The following is a 24,591-nucleotide window of genomic DNA, read 5'->3' as shown; positions in this document are numbered from 1 at the left end:
CCCGTACCTGACTCGCTCTCCGTCAGTTCTGTCCCGGCGCGCGCGGCCCCGCTCCCTAGGGCGCGCGCGCGCCGGGTCTTTGCGATTTAAAGGGCCACTGCGCCGCTGATTGGCGCAGTGGTTCCAATTAGTGTTTACACCTGTGCACTTCCCTATATCACCTCACTTCCCCTTCACTCCCTCGCCGGATCTTGTTGCCTTAGTGCCAGTGAAAGCGTTTCCTTGTGTGTTCCTAGCCTGTGTTCCAGACCTCCTGCCGTTGCCCCTGACTACGATCCTTGCTGCCTGCCCCGACCTTCTGCTACGTCCGACCTTGCTTCTGTCTACTCCCTTGTACCGCGCCTATCTTCAGCAGCCAGAGAGGTTGAGCCGTTGCTAGGGGATACGACCTGGTCACTACCGCCGCAGCAAGACCATCCCGCTTTGCGGCGGGCTCTGGTGAAAACCAGTAGTGACTTAGAACCGATCCTCTAGCACGGTCCACGCCAATCCCTCTCTGGCACAGAGGATCCACTACCTGCCAGCCGGCATCGTGACAGTAGATCCGGCCATGGATCCCGCTGAAGTTCCTCTGCCAGTTGTCGCTGACCTCACCACGGTGGTCGCCCAGCAGTCACAACAGATTGCGCAACAAGGCCAACAGCTGTCTCAACTGACTGTTATGCTACAACAGTTACTACCACAGCTCCAGCAACCATCTCCTCCGCCAGCTCCTGTACCTCCTCCGCAGCGAGTGGCCGCTTCTGGACTACGACTATCCTTGCCGGATAAATTTGATGGGGACTCTAAGCTTTGCCGTGGCTTCCTTTCCCAATGTTCATTACACTTGGAGATGATGTCGGACCAGTTCCCCACTGAAAGGTCTAAGGTGGCTTTCGTAGTCAGCCTGCTGTCTGGAAAAGCCCTGGCTTGGGCCACACCGCTCTGGGACCGCAATGACCCCGTCACTGCCTCTGTACACTCCTTCTTCTCGGAAATTCGAAGTGTCTTTGAGGAACCTGCCCGAGCCTCTTCTGCTGAGACTGCCCTGTTGAACCTGGTCCAGGGTAATTCTTCCGTTGGCGAGTATGCCGTACAATTCCGTACTCTTGCTTCTGAATTATCCTGGAACAATGAGGCCCTCTGCGCGACCTTTAAAAAAGGCCTATCCAGCAACATTAAAGATGTTCTGGCCGCACGAGAAATGCCTGCTAATCTTCATGAACTTATTCACCTAGCCACTCGCATTGACATGCGTTTTTCCGAAAGGCGTCAGGAGCTCCGCCAAGATATGGACTCTGTTCGCACGAGGCGTTTCTTCTCCTCGGCTCCTCTCTCCTCTGGTTCCCTGCAATCTGTTCCTGTGCCTCCCGCCGTGGAGGCTATGCAGGTCGACCGGTCTCGCCTGACATCTCAAGAGAGGACACGACGCCGCATGGAGAACCTCTGCCTGTACTGTGCTAGTACCGAACACTTCCTGAGGGATTGTCCTATCCGCCCTCCCCGCCTGGAAAGACGTACCCTGACTCCGCACAAAGGTGAGACAATCCTTGATGTCCACTCTGCTTCTCCACGTCTTACTGTGCCTGTGCGGATGTCTGCCTCTGCCTTCTCCTTCTCTTCTGTGGCCTTCTTGGACTCTGGATCTGCAGGAAATTTTATTTTGGCCTCTCTCGTCAACAGGTTCAACATCCCAGTGACCAGTCTCACCAGACCCCTTTACATCAATTGTATAAACAATGAAAGATTGGACTGTTCCATACGTTTCCGCACGGAACCCCTTCTAATGAGCATCGGATCTCATCACGAGAGGATTGAACTTTTGGTCCTCCCCAATTGCACCTCGGAAATTCTCCTTGGACTTCCCTGGCTTCAACTTCATTCCCCAACCCTGGATTGGTCCACTGGGGAGATCAAGAGTTGGGGGCCCTCTTGTTCCAAGGACTGTCTAAAACCGGTTCCCAGTAACCCTTGCCGTAACTCTGTGCTTCCTCCAGTAACCGGTCTCCCTAAGGCCTATATGGACTTCGCGGATGTTTTCTGCAAAAAACAAGCGGAGACTCTACCTCCTCACAGGCCTTATGATTGTCCTATCGACCTCCTCCCGGGCACTACTCCACCCCGGGGCAGAATTTATCCTCTCTCTGCCCCAGAGACTCTTGCCATGTCTGAATACGTCCAGGAGAATCTAAAAAAGGGCTTTATCCGTAAATCCTCCTCTCCTGCCGGAGCCGGATTTTTCTTTGTGTCCAAAAAAGATGGCTCTCTACGTCCTTGCATTGACTACCGCGGACTTAATAAAATCACGGTTAAGAACCGCTACCCCTTACCCCTCATCTCTGAACTCTTTGATCGCCTCCAAGGTGCCCACATCTTTACTAAATTGGACTTAAGAGGCGCCTATAACCTCATCCGCATCAGAGAGGGGGATGAGTGGAAAACAGCATTTAACACCAGAGATGGACACTTTGAGTATCTGGTCATGCCCTTTGGCCTGTGCAACGCCCCTGCTGTCTTCCAAGACTTTGTTAATGAAATTTTTCGTGATCTGTTATACTCCTGTGTTGTTGTATATCTTGATGATATCCTAATTTTTTCGGCCAATCTAGAAGAACACCGCCAGCATGTCCGTATGGTTCTTCAGAGACTTCGTGACAATCAACTCTATGCTAAAATTGAGAAATGTCTGTTTGAACGCCAATCTCTTCCTTTTCTAGGATACTTGGTCTCTGGCCAGGGACTACAAATGGATCCAGATAAACTCTCTGCCGTCTTAGATTGGCCACGCCCCTCCGGACTCCGTGCCATCCAACGTTTTTTGGGGTTCGCCAATTATTACAGGCAATTTATTCCACATTTTTCTACCATTGTGGCTCCTATTGTGGCTTTAACCAAAAAAAATGCCGATCCCAAGTCTTGGCCTCCTCAAGCGGAAGACGCCTTTAAACGACTCAAGTCTGCCTTCTCTTCGGCTCCCGTGCTCTCCAGACCTGACCCATCTAAACCCTTCCTATTGGAGGTTGATGCCTCCTCAGTGGGAGCTGGAGCTGTCCTTCTACAAAAAAACTCTTCCGGGCATGCTGTTACTTGTGGGTTTTTTTCTAGGACCTTCTCTCCGGCGGAGAGGAACTACTCCATCGGGGATCGAGAGCTTCTAGCCATTAAATTAGCACTTGAGGAATGGAGGCATCTGCTGGAGGGATCAAGATTTCCAGTTATTATTTACACCGATCACAAGAACCTCTCATATCTCGAGTCTGCCCAACGGCTGAATCCTCGTCAGGCCAGGTGGTCTCTGTTCTTTGCCCGATTTAATTTTGAAATTCACTTTCGGCCTGCTGATAAGAACATTAGGGCCGATGCTCTCTCTCGTTCCTCAGATGCTTCTGAAATTGAACTCTCTCCTCAACACATCATTCCTCCTGACTGCCTGATTTCCACTTCTCCAGCCTCCATCAGGCAAACTCCTCCAGGAAAGACCTTTGTTTTTCCACGCCAACGCCTCGGAATCCTCAAATGGGGTCACTCCTCCCATCTCGCAGGTCATGCGGGCATCAAGAAATCTGTGCAACTCATCTCTCGCTTCTATTGGTGGCCGACTCTAGAGACTGATGTGGTGGACTTTGTGCGAGCCTGCACTATCTGTGCCCGGGATAAGACTCCTCGCCAGAAGCCCGCTGGTTTTCTTCTTCCTCTGCCTGTTCCCGAACAACCTTGGTCTCTGATTGGTATGGATTTTATTACTGACTTACCCCCATCCCATGGCAACACTGTTATTTGGGTGGTCGTTGATCGATTCTCCAAAATGGCACATTTCATCCCTCTTCCTGGTCTTCCTTCAGCGCCTCAGTTGGCTAAACAATTTTTTGTACACATTTTTCGTCTTCACGGGTTGCCTACGCAGATCGTCTCGGATAGAGGCGTCCAATTTGTGTCTAAATTCTGGAGGGCTCTCTGTAAACAACTCAAGATTAAATTAAATTTTTCTTCTGCATACCATCCTCAATCCAATGGACAAGTAGAAAGAATTAACCAGATCTTGGGTGACTATTTACGACATTTTGTTTCCTCCCGCCAGGATGACTGGGCAGATCTTCTACCTTGGGCCGAATTCTCGTATAATTTTAGAATCTCTGAATCTTCCTCCAAATCCCCGTTTTTCGTGGTGTACGGCCGTCACCCTCTTCCCCCCCTCCCTACCCCCTTGCCCTCTGGTCTGCCCGCTGTGGATGAAATTTCTCGTGATCTTTCCATCATATGGAGAGAGACCCAAAATTCTCTCTTACAGGCTTCTTCACGCATGAAGAGATTCGCGGATAAGAAAAGAAGAGCTCCTCCCATTTTTTCCCCTGGAGACAAGGTATGGCTCTCCGCCAAATATGTCCGCTTCCGTGTCCCTAGCTATAAGTTGGGACCACGCTATCTTGGTCCTTTCAAGATTTTGCGCCAGATTAATCCTGTCTCTTACAAACTTCTTCTTCCTCCTTCTCTTCGTATTCCTAATGCCTTTCATGTTTCTCTTCTTAAACCACTTATCATTAACCGTTTCTCTCCCAAATCTGTTCCCCCCACTCCTGTCTCCGGCTCCTCGGACATCTTCTCCGTCAAAGAAATTTTAGCATCTAAAAAGGTCAGAGGGAAAACCTTCTTTTTAGTGGATTGGGAGGGTTGTGGTCCAGAAGAGAGGTCCTGGGAACCTGAGGACAATATCCTGGACAAAAGTCTGGTCCTCAGGTTCTCAGGCTCCAAGAAGAGGGGGAGACCCAAGGGGGGGGGTACTGTTACGCCGAGCGCTCCGGGTCCCCGCTCCTCCCCGGAGCGCTCGCTACACTCCTCTCACTGCAGCGCTCCGGTCGGTTCCACGGACCCGGGGCGCTGCGATACCGCCTCTGGCCGGGATGCGATTCGCGATGCGGGTAGCGCCCGCTCGCGATGCGCACCCCGGCTCCCGTACCTGACTCGCTCTCCGTCAGTTCTGTCCCGGCGCGCGCGGCCCCGCTCCCTAGGGCGCGCGCGCGCCGGGTCTTTGCGATTTAAAGGGCCACTGCGCCGCTGATTGGCGCAGTGGTTCCAATTAGTGTTTACACCTGTGCACTTCCCTATATCACCTCACTTCCCCTTCACTCCCTCGCCGGATCTTGTTGCCTTAGTGCCAGTGAAAGCGTTTCCTTGTGTGTTCCTAGCCTGTGTTCCAGACCTCCTGCCGTTGCCCCTGACTACGATCCTTGCTGCCTGCCCCGACCTTCTGCTACGTCCGACCTTGCTTCTGTCTACTCCCTTGTACCGCGCCTATCTTCAGCAGCCAGAGAGGTTGAGCCGTTGCTAGGGGATACGACCTGGTCACTACCGCCGCAGCAAGACCATCCCGCTTTGCGGCGGGCTCTGGTGAAAACCAGTAGTGACTTAGAACCGATCCTCTAGCACGGTCCACGCCAATCCCTCTCTGGCACAGAGGATCCACTACCTGCCAGCCGGCATCGTGACAGTTTTATTGTTACTCCCAGAGGAGCTGGGAGAGCACCTTTAAGCAAACACTATAACACCTATAAGAAATGTATTTTTTCCCTTTACTTCCGTACAGGAATTATGTACTTCTGTACAGAGATTTTATGCTTATGTACAGAAATTTTATACTTCTGTACAGTAAAACCATTTACATTTTTGACATTTTATGTAACCATAATTTTATTTGCTTGGGATACAAAGGTTACATGCTGGCAGCACAACACTTGAGATATTCAGATTGCATTTACCTGCTGTTGGAGTGCAAAATTTTGTGCACAAAAATATATTACTATCATAACATTTACATTAATTGCCATGTAAGGCTCTACAGTGCACCTACATTATGAAGTCCTGAATGAAAACACGTCTATGCCGGGCAAAAACTTACTAGGATTTCCTCAGGCAAGGAGTCTCTCGGCCAGGGGCTGGGCACAAACTTATGAAGGTGGTTACGTTGCAAACAGGAGATCTTCTTGGCACAGTCCTGCCAGGCACTTTATCTGGAACTTGTTGCAGAACTGAAGAAAACCTGTAACAACAAGAGGGTACTAGAGTACCACACAGTTAGTGAATGAAAAACAATTTCAGAAGTTGGATCTTCTTGCTTCTCAACCTCACCTATTGGCGTGCTTCCCATTTTGCGACATGTATCGAGGGGCACGAGGTTGGATTTCCCTTATGGGATTGACAATAGTGTTCCAGGCTACATTGGAGAGCCGGGACTGTGTTATGGACGCATTCACACTGACCACAACATTAATGGCAGCGGCTGAGGCCAATGGTACAACAGTTGGTGCCGGCTGGTTCGACCACACCTCCTTAGGTGGAGTAGGCCGCGGCACATCAGTCAATGCCTGCTGATTAAGCCACACCTCCGGGACTGGAGTAGGCCAAGGCACATACGTTGGTGCCCGTAGATTAGGCTTCACCTCCTCTGGGGGAGTAGGCCTGGGCACATTACATTTTTCTATGATGCCGGCTACTTCGTCCTCTATGTGGGCCCTCTCTGCCTAGGCTGTGGGGACTGGTGGATGTGACTTCCCTGGCTGGGGAAAGACATGATCCCACATGTACTGTATGAGCACCCACTGTGGAACGGGGGGTGACTGCGGGCATGCGCTAACGGGTGCAGACTTCTGTACTAGGGGTTCCCTGTTGGGGCTGGAGGAGGAAGGAGTAGAAAAAGCGGATTCGTCCTGAGTACTTACATCCGACTTCTCGGTTGCGTTCTCCGCCTAGGATCCCCAGGATCTGTGGTGAGAGGACAATCTCACTGACGATGCAAGTCCTGAACTCTGCGGTGATTCCCCCCTCGGGGTGGCTGGCCACTCGTCGTCCTCTGGAAGCGGGAGCAGGTTGCAGGCCTCCTCGGCCCCAAGGGACAACTGCTGCAAGTGGTCAGCTAGATTCTGGAAAAGTTCCGCAACAACTTTCCGCTGCTCCTGCTCCATCTTGCTGCTCTCCTCACATGTTCCGGTGGGCTCCTCCATCTCTGCACACCTTGCTGCCATCTCCGAACTGTAGAGGTCTGGCTGCGTGGCTGCTTTTATATGAGGCTTCAACAAAATAGCCGCCATCTGGAAGGACGTCATCGGTGCAGCTCTGACATCCTGTCCCCCAGCAAACACAAGCAGAAGATAACAGTTCCACTTCAGCATAGGAACCGCTACATGATGTCCACGCCCAGGGGTGGGGACGCAGACCAGAGCGGGAAATTTTGGCACGCTTCTCGGGTTCTTCTTTAACCCCTTAAGGTACTTTTTGTAGCAGAGCACGTAGTATGGCTTCGTTCCTGATTTTACACATGGCCAATATTGTTCACCTCCCCCCTTACTTCATCTTGCGCCCCGGCAAAGCACGATTTCAGCAAAAATGTCCTGTACACTTCTGGGCGCAATTTCAATCGCTACTTGCGAAAATCATGGACAGTATTCTATACACATTCCTGCATAGGGGGAGGCACTTGTAATAACGGTGTACAACCGTTTTTCATTGCGGGTGATCAGGGTAGCTGAGATATTAAAGGCATACACCCGTATCTTGTTCGTAGGACGCCAAAAGGCTTGTGGTGTCTGGGGTGTTGCAACAATGTAGCAAGGTCTGATGGTATTAACCCTGTGGGGTAAGATGTTATTAACCCCTGATTATTCATGACGCCAGGATGTGGTTGTTTTCTGTATAAGGCCCTGCCGACAACAAACCCAAAACAGCAGGCAATAAAGGAATGTCCACAGCAGGAATTATGAGATAACTGGAACTTTTACTTAAACTTCTTATGAAACAGTCTTCACAATTATGCAGTTTCTCTAGAGGCAACCGGGATGCAGGATACCTCACAGGCTTGCTGGGACTTGTAGTATTGAGATGATTTATGCAGGCCACTGTGCTACTAATTGTATACTTGAGTTGAGTAGCAGTCACTAGAATTGTAGATAGAGCTTGATAACTCACGTTTTGAAGTGGCTGTGGGTTCTTTAGGCTTTGGCCTAGATGAGATTAATTTAGTAGATGCAGAGATTGTGCTTGCTTTGTTGCCAGGAATCAAGAGAGTGAATTAAGAGACTACAGCCCCTTATATACTAAGGAGGCTGGACTAAATCCCATTGGTTGCAAACCCTGTAGGTCCTGTACCCAGGGAACTCAGGGTAATGTCACATGACAGTAGATCACATGACCCAGGAAGGTCCTATACATTTGTACAACTTTATATACAGAGAAGAATATGCACAATACATTTACAATGCATTTATATAAGGTGAGCCCTGCAGGAGAGCCCTATGGCCTGAAGGGACTCTTCCTGAGGGGACTTAGGAAGGATACAGGACCATGTCCTGTACCGGGACACCACAGATATGTCAATCACTTGCTGCGCCACGTATGGATACGACAGTGCATGTGCTGGATTTTAGCAGAACTGGTCAGTTTAAAGGGGAAATCCTGTGGAATTATTTTTTTTTTAAATCAACTGGTGCCAGAAATGTATACAAATTTGTAAATTACTTCTACTTAAAAATCTTAACCCTTCCAGTACTTATCAGCTGCTGTATACTACGGATAAATCTGTGTAGTTCTTTCCAGTCTGACCACAGTGCTCTCTGCTGACAAATCTGTCCTTGCCAGGAACTGTCCAGAGCAGGATAGGTTTGCTATGGGGATTTATTTCTACTCTGGACAGTTCCTGACACGGACAGAGGTGTCAGCAAAGAGTACCGTTTGTCAGACTGGAAAGAACGACAAAAAGTTTCTCTGTAGTATACAGCAGATGATAAGTACTTGAAGGCTTCAGATTTTTTTTATACTACACTGCTCAAAAAAATAAAGCAAACACCAAGATAACACATCCTGAATGAATGAACTAATCATATGAAATACTTTCGTCTTCACATAGTTGAATGTGCTGACAACAAAATCACACAAAAATTATCACTGGAAATCAAATTTATCAACCCATGGAGGTCTGGATATGGAGTCACACTCAAAATCAAAGTGGAAAACCACACTAAAGGCTGATCCAACTTTGATGTAATGTCCTTAAAACAAGTCAAAATGAGGCTCAGTAGTGTATGTGGTTTCCACGTGCCCGTATGACCTCCCTACAATGCCTGGGCATGCTCCTGATGAGTTGGGGGAGGGATGTCCTCCCAGACCTGGACTAAAGCATCCGCCAACTCCTTGACAGTCTGTGGTGCAATGTGGCGTTGGTGGATGGAGCGAGACATGATGTCCCAGATGTGCTCAATCGGATTCAGGTCTGGGGAACGGGTGGGCCAGTCCATAGCATCAATGCCTTGCTCTTGCAGGAACTGCTGACACACTCCAGCCACATGAGATCTAGCATTGTCATGCATTTGGAGAAACCCAGGGCCAACCGCACCAGAATATGGTCTCACAAGGGGTCTGAGGATCTCATCTCGGTACCTAATGGCAGTCAGGCTACCTCTGGCAAGCACATGGAGGGCTCTGCGGCCCCCAAAGAAATGCCACCCCACACTATTACTGAACCATCAAAAAACGGTCATGCTGGAGGATGTTGCAGGCAGTGAACCTGCTTTCATCTTTGAAGAGCACAGGGTGCCAGTGGCGAATTTGCCAATCTTGGTGTTCTCCGGCAAATGCCAAAGTCTGGCAAAGATGTAAGCACAACCACCACCAAAGGCAGAGGTAGTGGTCCTGCTGCTGGGTTGTTTCCCTCCTACGGCCTTCTCCAAGTCTCCTGATGTACTGGCCTGTCTCCCGGTAGCGCCTCCATGCTCTACAGTAGACACTACTCTGACAGACACAGCAAACCTTCTTGCCACAGGTATGACAGGTATTATTTTATTGCAATCTATGCAACAGTGCTGGGAGTTCACCACCGCCATTGGGGAAGACAGATTTGCTCTATTGGGAATAAGGGCCCCTTGGCTTTTGCCCCTTTTGCCTTCCCTATGAATATATTCTTTAATAACCTTACCTTTTTAGGAAAATATACTTACACTTCTCCTTGGACCAGCACCATGCCATTGAATAAGTGAACTAAAATTTCATCAATTTTCAGGGTGACATTGGTATACAACACAATATTGTTCTCATTTGTCATGTGCCTGATCTGTATGATAAAGTCTTCATAGTTGTTTTTACAATGTGAAGCAAAAACGTAGGAGCAATTTCCAGGGAAGTAGAAAACCTTATCATTAAAAGTCTTGTAATGAAAATCATTCCAGTAACTGCAGACCTTATCAAAATTGATGCCCGATGCTGATGAAAAAAATGGGTTTTCAATTAGCTCAACATGCAAAAATCCATACAGAAATAGAAATAATATACCTTGGGAGCTTATCAATAGTCCAAGTCATTGCAATACATTTGAGAAAAATAAGGCTCTGCACAGATCGTGTATTTCCTAACATTTGTTCTATACATTAGAAATGCTCCCATCTTACAAAAAGAAGGTATAACCCAATACATTCAGTTGTATGAATATGTCACCCATTGACTCTAATTTAATAAAAAAAAATAGATTATTTTTTTGCTAGATCTATCTGCATTGAAAGTATAGTCATTTATAATAAGTAAATTTATTGTATATATCAGGATCAATATATCACTCGATATTAGTTTCATTTTACCCAGTACACTTATTGTATACATCGGACCAATTTATACCACATCCATATCATTTTTGGAATAAAGTTCCCAACCATTTGACTGTTCAGTAAAACGTACAGTTAGTAAATCAAACAGTAAATATGGTTCTAGGTGCTAAGACCTCCGCCATTCGCTATAACAAAAGGGGAAAAAGCAAAGCACTCAGCTGAACACTTCTCTTATTACTCTCTCCTTGTTGCAGGATATAGATTCTATAGAAAGTCTATGAGCCTGTCTCCTGCAGTGAGGGGATGGAGAGGAGAAACAAAGCTCAGCAGAGTGGTTCCCCCTTCTCGTTCTAGCATTCAGTGGGGGTCTCAGCACCCAGATCTTGTCCAATCAAAACAAATGACATGTCAAAATATACTGCCTATACTTACTCTAGCAGCACAAATATTTATATACATATATATATATATATATATATATATATATATATATATATGTGTGTGTGTGTGTGTGTGTGTGTATGAAGTACACACTTAAAGGGGTATTCCAGGGAAAAACTTTTTTTTATATATATATATATATATATATATATATATATATATATATATATAGAAATTTAAACAGATTTGTAAATTACTTCTATTAAAAAATCTTAATCCTTTCAATAATTATCAGCTGCTGAAGTTGAGTTGTTGTTTTCTGGCTGGCAACAGTGCTCTCTGCTGACATCTCTGCTTGCCTCTGGAACTGCACAGAGTCGAAGAGGTTTCCTATGGGGATTTGCTTCTAAACTGGACAGTTCCTGAGACACATGTCATCAGAGAGCACTTAGACAGAAAAGAACAACTCAACTTCAGCAGCTCATAAATACTGAAAAGATTAAGATTTTTTAATAGAAGTAATTTACAAATCTGTTTAACTTTCTGGAGCCAGTTGATATATAAAAAAAAAGTTTTTTTCCTGGATAACCCCTTTAAATTTTATCCCATGGGTGAGGCCGGTTTCACTTGAGCATGTTACATGCATATTTTTGCCTCTGTATTACAGCTTCAAGTCCTGGCCTTATGAGTTTCTGATGACCCAAACTGACAGCTGTCAATTCAGTAATGCCAGTCCAGGACTTGCTGCCATAATATATTTGCAAATGCATCACTAAAACACTCCATACTATAAGACTTTAAAAGTCTAAACAATGACTTTTTAATTTGTTTTTATTCTTGAATGATCATGTGGCTAATTACAGTATAAACCTCAGTACAGCAGTTTTATGTGCCAAAATGTCATATCCATTTATTATTGATGTCAGCTATAGTAATTTTTGCTTTGATGTAGATGTTTAAAAGAATTATAGTAGACATTTTACTTACCTATAATATTACGGCTGTTTAAAGATAGAAGTTGTGTGTTGTCAGATAGAGATCTAAAGCCCAAAAATCCTGTGTACAAAGAAAAAGATTACAGCAATTCAATATAAATAGTAAGAAGATAGAAGGATAAGATTTCAAGGAATAATTCAGAACACTACATATTGACACTATGGGGAAGATTTATCAAAATCTGTCTAGAGGAAAAGTTGCCCGGTTGCCCATAGCAACCAATCAGATGGCTTCTTTCATTTTGCAAAAGGCCTTTATAAAAATGAAAGAAGCGAGCTGATTGGTTGCTATGAGCAACTGGGCAACTTTTCCTCTGGACAGGTTTTGATAAATCTCCCCCTATGTGATGCTGAGTGTAGGATCTAAAGGACCACTACATGGTCATGGAAATGTCATTAGAAAATATCTTCATCAAAACCTGATGTTATGTGTCATACCCCAAATACTTATATTCTTGGGTATCCATAAAGATGAGATATGGTAATATTGTTAGTGAGGCTCTATCACTAGTGATTTGGTGGATTGTGATGATTAATAGTAGTCACCAAGATTTTTCTTCCCCTTAAAAACATTATAGTAACTTTGCAGGCTTAAAGGGAAGCTGTCATCACTTTAATGCTGCCACTGGTGTATGACTCACACTGAAACGCTGCAGCATTTTACGAGACACATAGTTATTGTAACGAAGCTGGATGTGAATCCTCTAACCTGTGTAGCTGATGACTCGGACCGTTTTGGGGAGCGGAGTCTAAGGTGCCGCTGGTCTTCACCAGAGCTCGCCGCAAGGCAGGATGGGCTTGCTGCGGCAGGCGACACCCAGGTCGCTACCCATGACACAGCTCGACCACATAGGTAGCTGGGCAAGGCGAGGTACAGGAGGATAAGGCAGTAGCATAGTCAACATAGCAGAAGGTCAGGGCAGGCAGCAAAGGTGCGGAGTCAAATAACGTAGCGGAAGGTCTGGGTACACAGACAAGGCAAACAGGCTATAGGGTTATCGTGAAATAAAGTGAAGTTCGTTTACCGCTGGCTACTTGTTGTTTTTCCACCATACGTTGGAGATTTGGCGTGCGGACGGGTCGTGTGAGCTGACTTCCTCTGCTTGCTACTATTGTGTTGGGTGTTCTTCTCACCTGTTGTGCTCCAGACCTATGATGACTTCACCTCACAAACTAGAGCCAGTACTTCCTGCTGCCCCAGTCGAGCTTTGCTTCCTGAAGGACGTGGACGACTGTGTGGATCGCAAGGATGCAGCTCTAGACATCTACGATGAAGACAAAGCTTCTCAAAATGTCCATTTACAGGTACTTTTGAATACTTTGGAAAAGTTGCTGGTTAGAGAAACCAAGTTGTGGTGGGAGGTTACAACATTCAAAACCTATCTCTCTAAAGGGTTAATCCATAGGGGACTTCGTATTAAAAAACTTCCCACCATTAAAATCAAGGAGGATTTACAAACTGCTTGGAATAACGCATTGAGTGTATGTTCCTCTAAACTCATAGACATTCTTCTCATTTCTGAACGGGACTCTCTTGCCCAGGTCAAGCTGGATATTAAAAAAAAAAAAAAAACAGGAACAACTGGTATCGCATACTGCTAAGCCCTTGGTGTGCGAATTTGATGCTAGATTGAAGGAAAATATCGCCAAGCTGGACAAATTATTAAGGACTCTAAGAGACTCAAATTCAGACGGGACTTACATGATTTTAAATCTGACAAAGTTTATGCTTGGGGATCCTGGGATAAGGTTATACCCACCAAATCCATCCTTAAAAAAAAGTATTTTAATAGACCAAACAAAGGGGAACAGGGAAATAAAACCTCCTGGGTTACTTTTGGAAAATTGGAGTCAGAAACTTCTGACTCCATGTCTGATTCATCAGACGCATCTGATCATGCAGGTTCTAATCGGGGTCCTAATGCCCCCTCCACCTCTTGTCGACCAGTTTCAAAAAACGATGGCGAAGAGGTGGGAGGAAGCATCGGTCCAAGAAGGTCCGCTCGGGACAACAAAAGCCGATACAAATAGAACCTGGTTCAGATGTTGTCAACTTGACTCCGGTTATTCTTAGTGAATCACAGTTACAGGTGTTACATAGTTAGTGTTGGCAAAAGGTCTTGGTTTTTCACCGACTTTTCATTTCAATGTGTTTGATACTATTGTTGATGTAAATAAATTTATTAGAGCTCTCACTTTTAAAAAAAACATTTTGATTGTAGTGATTGTGAAACCATACAAATGTCTAACCATGAAGATTTCACCCATAATGCCCAATATAATGTTTCTAACTCATTTAAAGAACAAGTGACACTGTGTCAATTAAGGTGCTTGGAGTTTGAAGCTTTGGGACGATCAGCAGAGGTATCTTCTGCCCCAAGCTTCAAAACTGCCAATCCTGATTTTTACCCTATTCATTCTAGAAGTCCAGTCATGGACAAATTTCAGGATATGGTTATGCAGGAATTAGTTCACCTTAAAAGTCATAGCTGTAACGAAGGTCATGATAATCTATCACCGTCGGAGAGGAGAGCTCTTAAAGAATTAAGGGATAACATCCACCTTACAGTGCAGGCCGCCGATAAAGGTGGAGCTGTAGTGTGTATTGACACTGATTTATACTGTGTTCTCAACAGAGATATTTTGTGTGACACACAAACGTACTGTAAAATTGCATGTGACCCCACAGTTCATTTTTGTAGAGATTTGGAGGTTCTGCTAAGAGATGGGTTGGCTCTTCATGTAATTTCTCAACGAGAATTTGACTATTTGCTAGTAAAAAATCCTATCATTACAGCCTTTCATTCGCTTCCTAAAATTCACAAGAACCGATTCCCGCCACCCTTGCGTCCCATCGTGGCAGGAATCGGTTCTTTGAATGAACGGATTTGCCAGTGACTGGACTCCCTGTTACAGCCACTGGTATCTCTTTGTCCCAGTCACATTAAAGACACCAAACATTTGCTTTCCATTTTAGATGGAATCAAGAAGGATGGTTCATATTCATGGTTAACTCTGGACGTTGAATCCCTTTATTCATCTATACCACATTCTCTCTCTCTGCAGGCCATCTCAGACATCATGCATTTATTATCCACATACAGCTCAGACCTACACACTTTCATTTTGGACACTTTGTCATTAATTTTGTCTCACAATTATTTTTCTTTTCAAAATGAGTTTTTTTTTTTTTTTACAAAAAACAGGAGCGTCAATGGGCGCCAAATCATCTCCATCGGTTGCAAATTTATTTGTATTTTGGTTTGAACTACAATATGTTTTTGGTGACAATAATCCATTTTTTGATAGCATAGTGTGGTTTGGACGCTTTGTGGATGACGTCATTGTCATCTGGCGTTCCACTAAAGTGGAAGCTAAGCAACTTGTGGATTATTTGAACAATAACTGTCACAACCTTTTTTTCACGTACTCTTGGCATCACACAGACACTCCGTTTCTAGATATTCAACTTACCATCAATAATAATAGTATCTACACTTCTACTTACAGAAAACCAACTGCTGGTAATACAATATTACGTGCAGAATCATGCCACCCTAAACACACTGTTCTAGCAGTACCGGTTGGTGAATTCACTAGAGCCAAAAGAAATTGTTCTACCACAGAAGCGTTTCTAGTCGAAAGTAACAATATTTGTACTAGATTAAGTAATCGCGGCTATCCTACTTGGGCACTTGATAGAGCTAAGAAAAGAGTGGAATCTAAGTCACGTTCGGATTTGCTTAACCACAATGTGGGAGCGAGGAAGCTGAATCATGATTTTCTACCTAAAATTTCTTTTGTTACCACTTTCAGTGTAGAATACCCGAAGATCAAACAAATGATATCTAAACATTTACCCATTTTACATCAAGATCCATCTCTTGACAAGTTCCTCCAGTCTGGCTGTAATTTCTCTACCCGGCGAGCACCTAGCCTAGGGAATCTGTTATCTCCTAGTGTCTTGCCCTCACGACAAGGCTCCAATTCACACGATAGGTGGCTGTCTATGTGCGTTTTTTTCAAATGCGGCTTGGCCCGCTGTGTCACATGTAAATATGCTGTTAAATCCAATGAGGTTACTGGCAAAGATGGCAAAAAGTTTAAAATTAAACAATTCATCAATTGCCAGACCACGTTTGGAGTTTATCACATATGGTGTGATTCATGTAAACTATCGTACATAGGCAGTACGATCAAATCGATTAAAAAGAGAGTTCAAGAACACCTGAGAGGTGCTAAGTCTACAGTGAATATGAATATATCCGCAGTGTCAAAACATTTCAAAGAAATTCATTCTGGTGATGTAAGTAATTTTCACTTTCAGGGCATAGAAACTGTCAGAGTGCCTGATAGAGGAGGGGATCGGGAAAAAAATTCTTTGTTCCAGAGAAGTCTATTGAATTTACCTTTTGCATACATGTTTTCCGCAAGGGTTAAATCTCAAAACCGATCTTATCCTCCACTATTGATACCCACTAACCAGGCCCAATTTTGTTTGATTTTTGTGTGTTTTTCTTTTGGCACTTATTCACACGTTTGCGTTTTTTCATGCATTTTTTGTATCCTCTTTTATATACCTTTTTGTATATATTTTTCTTTTGTTGTTAAAATTGATTATACTTTGCAACTTAATCTATTGTGAGTGATTCATTCAGTCTTTTCAGGTGGTCTTACGGGGGTTAACTGGTGCCTATTTTGGTTGGAGGTTTGTAAAGCTTACTCCTCCTCCATTATCATCAGTCCCAATGACCTTCACCTGTCTAGATCCCATATATTTTATCCCATGCCATCAGTTCATTGCATTTGATAAAGGTCGCAAGACCAGAAACGTCGTCATGCATGTTTCTACGTTCCTGTTTTTATGGACTGCCGCTGAGAGCTTTTATTGATGTTATCGTGAAATAAAGTGAAGTTCGTGTACCGCTGGCTACTTGCTGTTTTTCTACCATACGTTGGAGATTTGCCGTTTGGACGGATCGTGTGAGCTGACTTCCTCTGCTTGAGGCTATAGGGTATGCTTAATCTCAGGCTAAGGGCACTGAAGATCCGGCAGGGAAGTGTGGGAGGTGCAGGGACTTTATAAGGTAGTGTCAGGTGCAAATAGTAATTATGGGCGTACTCACCCTTTAAATCTCAGAGTTCTGCCGCGCGCGCCCTAGGAGACGGGGGTGCCCGTGATGGAGCCGAGGAACAGGAACGGAAGCGGCAGCAGCACAGGGTGAGTGACGGGCCGGGATCCGCATGTGGGCGCCTCCCGCGATGCGAATCCCGGCCCCGCCAGCAGCCGGGGACAGATGCACAATGTGCTCACGAAAGCTTCTTCAGCCTCAGGTGTCCAAACTCTTGGATTTGCACTCTTCTTGGTAAGCGAGACGATGGGAGCTACTAGAGTGGAATAGTGAGGAATAAATTGCCAATAGTAATTGGCAAAGCCGAGAAAGTGCTAAATTGCTTTCAAGCCCGAAGGTTGAGGCCAGTCTAGTACCGCGGACAGCTTGTTGGGGTCAATTTGGAGGCCTTGACTGGTAATAATATACCCCAGAAATGGAAGGATGTTTTTTTCAAACGTACATTTATCAAGTTTAGCGTAGAGGTGATTTTCTCAGAGACGTTGTAAGACTTGACGTAGGTGAGAGTGATAAGACTGGACATTGGGCGTAGATGAGTATATCATCCAAGTAAACAATGACACAGGAGTACAGGAGGTCAGGGAAAATATCATTAACGAACTCCTGAAAAATCGCTGGAGCATTGCAGAGTCCGAATGGCATCACAAAATACTCAAAGTGTCCGTCATGAGTATTAAATGCGGTCTTCCATTCGTCCCCTTCTCATATACAAATTTAATTATAGGCCCCACGAAGATCCAATTTAGAGAAGATTTTGGCACCTCGCAGATGATCAAGATTAAAGCAAGTGGGTAGCGGTTCTTTACCATCATTTTATTCAGACAACGGTAGTCGATGCAAGGTCGCAGAGACCCGTCTTTCTTTTCCACGAAGAAGAAACCAGCTCTGGCAGGGGAAGAGGACTTCCTGACGAATCCCTTCTGAAGGTTCTCCTGGATATAGTTAGATATGGCTTGAGTTTCAGGAACAGTTAAAGGGTAGATTCTGCCCCTGGGAGGAGTGGTGCCGGGTAGCAAGTCAATTGGACAATCGTAGGGGAAATGCGGAGGTAAAACTTTGTCTTGCTTTTCACAAAAGACATCAGCATAGTCCAGAAGAAAGGAAGGAATACCGGGCATAGGACAAGATGATGGTTCCATCTTTGTGATACGTATGTGGATACCGTTATTGTTGCAATGCGGGCCCCAGCAAAGAACTTATCCAGTTTTCCAATCCAGCTGCGGAGCATGGAGTTGCAACCATGGTAGGCCCAGCAAGAGAGGAGAAGTACAATGTGGGAGAACATAGAAGGACAAGTTCTCCCTATGCGAGACTGCATAGTCAATGGTTCTGTGCGATAAAGCACGGTAGAATACAGTCTTTCACCATTCACTGAGGAGATGAAGAGAGGCCTTAACAGGCGGGACACCGGCAGACAATGCCTATGCACTAGAGAAGCATCAATAAAATTTCCCGTGGAGCCAGAGTCGAGAAAGGCAATAACAGAGATGAACTCTTCGGAAGGTAGAAAAAGCTGGACCGTCATATTTAAGCGTGGAGAGATGGTATTCACACCTAGGGAAGCCTCTCCCACAAACCCTAGGTGCAAGTGTTTTCCTGGCTGAGGATGTAGAGGACAATCTTTTAGGAAGTGATCCGCACTGGCGCAGTATAGGCAGAGATCCTCAGTTCGTCGGTGATTCCTTACCTGCGAGGTAAGGCGAGACCGATCCACCTGCATAGCCTCCACTGTGGAATGTTGCGGTGGTTGCTGGAAGGCTGGTGCCGGACGATGAAAGTGCCGATGTCGTGCAGACTCCCTTTCTTGGCGTAGTTCCTCACGTCGCTCTGAGAAATGGATATCAATCCGGGATGCCAACTGTACAAGGTTATTGAGATTAGAGGGTAATTCCTGGGTAGCGAGAATGTCCTTGATTTGACTTGACAGTCCTCTCTTAAAGGTGGCGCAGAGAGCTTCTTCATTCCATGCAAGGATGCAAGGGTACAAAAGCAAATGGCATACTGGCCCACAGAGGTGTTGCCCTGAGTAAGGCTCAGCAATGCTGAGTCAGGGGAGGAAGCTCGAGCAGGTTCTTCGAAGACACCCCGAAATTCCGTCAGGAATGCCTGGAGATTGGTAGTGAGAGCATCATCGCGGTCCCAAAGCGGAGTTGCCCAGGCCAACGCCCTTCCAGTTAAAAGACTGAGGATGAAGGCCACCTTTGCTCATTCCGTAGGGAACAGATCTGCCATGAGTACTATCTGCATGGAGCACTGAGTCACGAAACAACGAGAGGACTTCGGATTCCCCTCATATTTCTCGCGAAGAGACAGGCGGAGTCTAGAACTGGAGACGACTGCAAGAGAGGAAGGCACCATTGGAGCATGAGGCAGCTGTGGTTGTGATGGTTGCTGCTGAGCAGATAGCAACTGCTGCATCAAGGTGAATAACTGGTTCATCTGCTGTGCCTGCTGGGCCAACTGCTGTGACTGGAGCACCACGGTGGAAGCAAGATCCGGATCGGGAAGAGGAACCCCAGTGGGATCCATGGCCGGATCTTGCTGTAACGAAGTTGGATGTGGATCCTCTAACCTGTGTGGCTGATGACTCGGACCGTATCAGGGTGCAGAATCTAAGGTGCCACTGGTCTTCACCAGAGCGCCGCAAGGCAGGATGTGCTTTCTGAGGCAGGCGACACCCAGGTCACTACCCCCAACACGGCTCGACCACACAGGTAGCTGGGCAAGGCAAGGTACAGGAGGATAAGGCAGTAGCATAGTCAATGTAGCAGAAGGTCAGGGCAGGAGGCAAAGGTGCGGAGTCAAATAACGTAGAGAAATGTCTGGGTACATGGACAAGGCAAACAGCATATAGGGTACGCTTAATCTCAGGCTAGGGGCACTGAAGATCCGGCAGGGAAGTGTGGGAGGTGCAGGGATTTTATAAGGTAGTGATGAGGTGCAAACAGTAATTATGGGCGTACTGGCTCTTTAAATCTCAGAGCTCCGCCGAACGCTCCCTAGGAGACGTGGGCACAAGCGACAGAGCCGAGGCACAGCAGCGGAACTGGCAGCAGCACAGGGTGAGTGACGGGCCGGGATTCGCATGTGGGTGCGTCCCGCAATGCGAATTCCGGCCCTGCTGGTAGCCAAGGACAGATGCACAATGTGTCCACGGCAGGTGCAGGTGGCCGGAGCGTAGGGCATAACAGTTATAAATTTGTCCAGGAAAAGGCCTCAAAATAATCGGCTTCCCCCTTGATTGCTAAACCTCTCCCTGTTGAAGTATAGGAAGAGATCTATCAATCCAGGATGAAAGATAGGCAGAAGCTGCAAGGGACTGCCCGGATGACTCAGAAGCCCTGTTCCTAGCTGCTGCAGTTTTTTAGGTCGAATCATACAACCAGGTTTGGGTAGCATAAAAATGATGACAGGTTCCCTTTACAGTCACCTGGTATTTTATGGGGTTGCTTAAAGGGGTATTCAAGGATATTTTTTCTTTAGTCTTTGAGCTCATGCTGCTAGTCCCCCTCATTCCCCCCAAGTTAAAATATTGTGTAATATGCTTTTATGCACAGGACCCATACCCAGAAGTGCTATATTGTTATGCTTTTAATGCTTTTTATTTTACTATTGCCTGACTTTCCCAGCATGCCAAGGGGCCAGAGACAATATGTTGTAAGTCATATGGTCTCCAGGGGGCATGGCTATGTGTGGGTGGGTGGATTTCGGGGTGAAAGGGATTTACTGAAGTAATGTTATTCACCCACCCACTGCCGTAATGCCACGCCACCATGTGACTTATGACATATTGTCTCTGGCCCCATGGAATAAACACAAAACTTGTACCCCTAGGTGAGTTAGGGGACAATTAATAATGAACCAAACCCACGGGCCTGAGCCTGGGGCAAAAAAAAACATTGTAAATGCCCACCCTTAAAACGTCACTTTTATTGATGCGTATTAAAATCCAATGTGTTTATTTAAAACCATAAGGTCAGAAGCTGGTGTCATAGTATTGTCCTGCTAGAAAATGTCAGCGCATTCAACTATGTAAAGACGAAAGTATTTTATACGATTAGTTCATTCATTCAGATCTAGGATGTGTTATCTTAGAGTTCCCTTTATTTTTTTGAGCAGTGTAGTATTGTCCTGCCAGAAAACTAGCCAATATTAGTGCAGGTGCATCTGCAGCATTCACCACTTTCCATCAAAACATCAAGACCTACTGTTAAAAGCAGCAAACATGCCCCCTCTACATGTTTCGTTGCCTCAGCAATGTCATCAGGAGGTAAATGAGCCTCCTGAACGAAACATGTAGAGGGGGCATGTTCGCAGCTTTTAACAATAGGTCTTGATGTTTTGGTGGAAAGTGGTGAATGCTGCAGATGCACCTGCACCTGCGTCTTTACATAGTTGAATGCGCTGACAACAAAATCATGCAAAAATTATCGATGGAAATCAAATTTATCAACCCATGGAGGTCTGAATATGGAGTCACACTCAAAATCAATATATATTACCTACAGAGCCCAAAAGGCTAATAATAATCAAACAACCTACAAAATTAGCCCAAACTTATGTTCAAAAATTTAATCTTTATTATGAATACAAAACAGGTAGAAAAAAACCTTAAAATAACCCACCCTTAAAAAATCCCCAACAAAAAGCTGAGCAGGGTATCTCTGGGACAAGTACAATATCACATATATATTGCCAATAGCACGATCCTACAGTATAGGTTTGGTCAGCGTATAATAGAACAATGTCTCAAAACACTTTACCTAGTTGTGACATGCTGACAGCCTCCCAGTGATACTCCTGCGACCTCGAAATCAAAGTGGAAAACCACACCAAAGGCTGATCCAACTTTGATGTCATGTCCTTTAACCCCTTGGGGACGGAGCCCATTATGACCCTAAGGACGGGAGCATTTTTTGCAAATCTGACCACTGTCACTTTAAGCATTAATAACTCTGGGATGCTTTTACTTATAAATTTGATTCCGAGATTGTTTTTTCGTGACAAATTCTACTTTATGTTAGTGGTAAATTTTCGTCGATACTTGCATCCTTTCTTGGTGAAAAATTCAAAAATTTCATGAAAAATTTGAAAATTTTGCATTTTTCTAACTTTGAAGCTCTCTGCTTATAAGGAATATGGATATTCCAAATAAATTATATATTCATTCACATATACAATATGTCTACTTTATGTTTGCATCATAAAATTGATGAGTTTTTACTTTTGGAGGGCTTCAAAATTCAGCAGCAATTTTCAAATTTTTCACAAAATTTTCAAAATCGGAATTTTTCAGAGACCAGTTCAGGTTTGAAGTGGATTTGAAGGGTCTTCTGGTTAGAAATACCCCATAAATTACCCCATTATAAAAACTGCACCCCTCAAAGTATTCAAAATGACATTCAGTAAGTGTGTTAACCCTTTAGATGTTTCACAGGAATAGCAGCAAAGTGAAGGAGAAAATTCAAAATCTTCATTTTTTACACTCGCATGTTCTTGTAGACCCAGTTTTTGAATTTTTACAAGGGGTAAAAGGAAAAAAATCCTCTCAATATTTGTAACCCAATTTCTCTCGAGTAAGGAAATACATCATATGTGTATGTCAAGTGTTCGGTGGGCGCAGTAGAGGGCTCAGAAGCGAAGGAGCAACAATGGGATTTAGGAGAGTAAGTTTTTCTGAAATGGTTTTTGGGGGGCATATCCCATTTAGGAAGCCCCTATGGTGCCAGGACAGCAAAACCCCCCACATCGCACACTATTATGGAAACAACACCCCTCAAGGAACGTAACAAGGGGTACGGTGAGCCTTAACCCCTTAACGACGCAGGACGTATATTTACGTCCTGCGCCGGCTCCCGCGATATGAAGCGGGATCGCGCTGCGATCCCGCATCATATCGCATGGGTCCCGGCGCTAATCAACGGCCGGGACCCGCGGCTAATACCACACATCGCCGATCGCGGCGATGTGCGGTATTAACCCTTTAGAAGCGGCGGTCAAAGCTGACCGCCGCTTCTAAAGGGAAACTGAAAGTATCCCGGCTGCTCAGTCGGGCTGTTCGGGACCGCCGCGGTGAAATCGCGGCGTCCCGAACAGCTGATCGGACACCGGGAGGGCTCTTACCTGCCTCCTCGGTGTCCGATCGACGAATGACTGCTCCGTGCCTGAGATCCAGGCAGGAGCAGTCAAGCGCCGATAATGCTGATCACAGGCGTGTTAATACACGCCTGTGATCAGGATGAGAGATCAGTGTGTGAAGTGTTATGGGACCTATAACACTGCAAAAAAAAAGTTAAAAAAAAGTGTTAATAAAGGTCATTTAACCCCTTCCCTAATAAAAGTTTGAATCACCCCCCTTTTCCCATAAAAAAAATAAAACAGTGTAAAAAAAAATAAAAATAAACATATGTGGTATCGCCGCGTGCGTAAATGTCTGAACTATAAAAATATATCATTAATTAAACCAATGGCATACGCGCAAAAAAATTCCAAAGTCCAAAAAAGCGTATTTTGGTAACTTTTTATAACATTAAAAAATGAATAAAAAGTAATCAAAAAGTCAGATCAAAACAAAAATCATACCAATAAAAACTTCAGATCACGGCGCAAAAAATTAGTCCTCATACCGCCCCGTACGTGGAAAAATAAAAAAGTTATAGGGGTCAGAAGATGACATTTTTAAACGTATAAATTTTCCTGCATGTAGTTATGATTTTTTCCAGAAGTGCGACAAAATCAAACCTATATAAGTAGGGTATCATTTTAACCGTATGGACCTACAGAATAATGATAAGGTGTAATTTTTACCGAAATATGCACTGCGTAGAAACGGAAGCCCCCAAAAGTTACAAAATGGCGTTTTTTTTTCGATTTTGTCGCACAATGATTTTTTTTTCCGTTTCGCCGTGCATTTTTGGGTAAAATGACTAATGTCACTGCAAAGTAGAATTGGCGACGCAAAAAATAAGCCATACTATGGATTTTTAGGTGGAAAATTGAAAGGGTTATGATTTTTAAAAGGTAAGGAGGAAAAAACGAAAGTGCAAAAACGGAAAAACCCTGAGTCCTTAAGGGGTTAAAGGGGTACTCCGGTGAAAACTTTTTTTCTTTTTTCTTCAACTGGGGGCAAAAAGTTAAACATATTTGTGAATTACTTCTATTAAAAAATCTTAATCCTTCCTGTACTTATTAGCTGCTGAATACTACAGAGGAAATTCTTTTCTTTTTGGAATGCTCTCTGATGACATCACGAGCACATTTATCTCTGCTGACATTATTATAATAATAATAACACTTTATTTATTGTGTTCCTTGGTGGGATTTGAACCCAAGTCCCAGCACTGCAAGGCAGCAGTGCTAACCACTGAGCCACCATGCTGCCCTTAGCATACATCTGCTATGCATGGTTGCTAAAATGGACAGAGATGTCACCAGAGAGCACTGTGCTCGTGATGTCATCAGTGTTCCAAAAAGAAAGGAATTTCCTCTATAACATTCAGCAGCTAATAAGTGCTGGAAGGATTA

General features: G+C 44.9%; 1 protein-coding gene across 4 annotated transcripts in view; it reads right to left on the bottom strand.

Annotated features, from left to right (window-relative positions):
* Positions 1–24,591, bottom strand: part of LOC130276901 (mucin-5AC-like) — a 442,145-nt gene that overhangs the window by 374,471 nt on the left and 43,083 nt on the right. For 3 of the 4 annotated variants that reach the window (XM_056526890.1, XM_056526891.1, XM_056526895.1), the window contains exons 3-4: positions 11,928–11,996; positions 9,960–10,221 (exon numbers count right to left, since the gene is read on the bottom strand). In XM_056526890.1, coding sequence (XP_056382865.1) covers positions 9,960–10,221; positions 11,928–11,996 — 331 coding nt within the window. Of the gene's footprint in view, positions 1–9,959; positions 10,222–11,927; positions 11,997–12,644; positions 12,876–24,591 lie in introns of those variants that run through there. The other variant, XM_056526892.1, reaches the window with a different exon arrangement.

The sequence above is a fragment of the Hyla sarda genome, chromosome 6 (assembly GCF_029499605.1).
Source record: "Hyla sarda isolate aHylSar1 chromosome 6, aHylSar1.hap1, whole genome shotgun sequence".
In the NCBI taxonomy this organism is placed as follows: Eukaryota; Metazoa; Chordata; class Amphibia; order Anura; family Hylidae; genus Hyla; species Hyla sarda.
This window is presented reverse-complemented; position numbering and strand designations above follow the sequence as displayed.